Source organism: Caenorhabditis briggsae (assembly GCF_000004555.2).
Source record: "Caenorhabditis briggsae complete genome, chrI, whole genome shotgun sequence".
Classification (NCBI taxonomy): Eukaryota; Metazoa; Nematoda; class Chromadorea; order Rhabditida; family Rhabditidae; genus Caenorhabditis; species Caenorhabditis briggsae.
Genome location: NC_013489.2, coordinates 276945 through 279357, shown reverse-complemented (window position 1 = coordinate 279357; position 2413 = coordinate 276945). Strand labels below are relative to the sequence as shown.

The 2413-nt window shown below is 42.1% G+C and overlaps 1 protein-coding gene across 1 annotated transcript in view; it reads right to left on the bottom strand.

Annotated features, from left to right (window-relative positions):
- CBG11880 overlaps window positions 1-2413 on the bottom strand; it is a gene marked incomplete at both ends in the record, with an annotated part of 7854 nt that overhangs the window by 1382 nt on the left and 4059 nt on the right. Inside the window, 4 exons of the mRNA XM_002638639.1 lie at window positions 216-469; window positions 1056-1275; window positions 1743-1871; window positions 2098-2233. Of these exons, the coding sequence (XP_002638685.1) occupies window positions 216-469; window positions 1056-1275; window positions 1743-1871; window positions 2098-2233 (739 nt within the window). The remainder of the gene's footprint in view (window positions 1-215; window positions 470-1055; window positions 1276-1742; window positions 1872-2097; window positions 2234-2413) is intronic.

Here is a 2413-nt window from a genome sequence, read left to right as displayed (position 1 = left end):
TTCTAGCCCGGCCCGTGGCATTTTAATGGACCTGAGTCCGGCTAAAATGATATAGACGTGATGGGCCCTGTTGAGATCTATCATTTGATATAAAATCCGTCAAAATATCTTGTTCTGAAGCCGAGTCATCTGCCGGCCCGCAATCTGGGCCGGCCCGATTGCAACGATGCTATTTTTAATGATTTTTCAGAACTTTTTCCAGTTGATCTACTTACATTTAACAACATCCTTGACCTCCTGTTCGGTCCAATTCGCATCACATCTCACTTTGCCAGATCGACTGGCTCCAGATGCCGCAACTGCAGTTGACACTGGCATTGTCGTTTCGGTTTCCCAGGGATGCGATTTCATCGTTTTCTCCTTCATTTCAGCCATGAATTTTCGCATTGCATCCACTTCTTTCGTTCGAATACTTTTGTAGATGTGGTCGGTTCGAGCGCGTAGGATTCGAGAACATTCCGAGATTACTCTAGAAAAAAATTAAGGGTTTAGGGATTTAAAGCTGAAATTCGAAAATTTGTTCGAAAAATAAAAAAAAAACCAAAAATTCGGGAAGTTTTCCAAATTCCGAAATTCCCAAGAAACCAAAAATCGAAAAACTCTAAAAATCAAATTTCAAAAAATTGAATTTTTAAAATTTAAAAAATTTTTAAAACTAAACAGAATTTTAGAATTTCTGACTTTTCGATTTTCTGAATTTCTATATTTGGTTTTTTTTTTCGAATTTCCAATTTTTTAGAAAATCGATTCTATGGAAATTCTAGGCCACCTAAAACCATTTTAGCCTTCAATGTGGCGGCCTAGAACTCCAAACGTCTGGATTTATAGACCACCGACGTTTTGGATGGCCAGGGAAAAACTATTCTAAGCCTAGGCCATCTAAAAATGAGCGGGAAATCATGTCAATTGATCGGTGGCCTAGAAATCCAAATTATTGAGTTTCTAGGTCATCCCTTTTGGCCTAGAATTTTGTGTTTTTGACCCTGAATGGTGGCCTAGAAATCCAAAAATCTTGATTTCAAAAATCTTTGAAAAAACTCAAAAAAAAAACGCACTGGTTCTCCTCCATACACTTGGATTGTTTTTTTCGGCTAATCAACGGAATATATCCGGCCGCTCGTTTCCCGACATTCTTCATTCGATTCTCGACTTCTGGCATCGAGAAGTCACGTGTCATTCGGCATGTGTTCTCATCGATTGGATCCTCAAAATCGTCGGTTTCAATTGGCGACGTCTCCTTGTAGGATTCAGATGGCGTCGCGAGAATGTCGGTTTCTGGAAAGATAGGGGTGTGCGGTGGCCTAACTTTTTCAAGTTTGGTTTTCTAGCCCACCATGCTAAATGACCTAAAAATGGTCGGGTATAACCCTGGTGTGTTTTCTAGGCCTTTTTTAAGTGGTGGCCGAACTTTTTCAAGATTGGTTTTCTAGGCCACCACTTCAAAATGGCCTAAAAATGCCCTAAAATGACCCTGGTATGTTTTCTAGGTCATTTTGACTCGGTGGCCTAACTTTCGCAAATTGATTTTTCTAGGCCACCATGGTAAATGACCTAGAAATGCCCTGACATGCACCTGGTATGTTTTCTGCGCCAGTTTGACTCGGTGGCCTAACTTTCGCAAGTTTGGTTTTCTAGGCCACCAGGGTAAATGACCTAGAAATGGAATCATATTCCCCTGGTGTTTTCTAGGTCATTTTGACTCGGTGGCCTAACTTTCTCTGGATTTTTAGGCCATCACTTACCAACAAACAAACACTCGTCGTCGTCCTCGTTGACCTGTGGCATGATATCCTGTAATCCAAGGCGTTCAGCAGCCTTTCCATCGCTGGGCTCCGCGAGTCTATCGTAATCCACAAGGTAGTCGCGCATGTCTGAAAAACGCTTGGGTTTCTAGGCAACCTGGAGGTTCTTAGGCCATCAAAGCAAATGTGGTGTCGATGGCCTAGGTTTAGGAATTTCTAGGCCATCTAGGTTTGAAAAGATGGCCGAACTTTCGAGGTTTCTAGGCCATCTAAACTACGCAAACTTGATGGCCTAGAACTCCTCTTTGATGACCGAACTTTCCCACTTGGAGGTTTCTAGGCCATCAAAACTTACACTCTCTGGCGATGACTTTTTGGTTGGGTGTGGATTTCAAATAGGCGCGATGCGAGATTTGCGGACGAGATTTACGCATGATTCGGAAGTAGAAGATGCACGAATGACACTCGTAACGAGACATGATCAAGTTGAACTGAAAAACGGTTTTATGGTCAGGGAGAGGGGGTGGCCTAGAAATTCAAAATTCTGAATTTCTAGGCCACGGTGCTTCTGAATGACCTAGCAATGCGATTTTTGCAGAGGCCATTTAAAATGAGCTGAAAAGCATGCCAATTGAGCAGTGGCCTAGAAATCCAAATTATTAGTTTCTAGG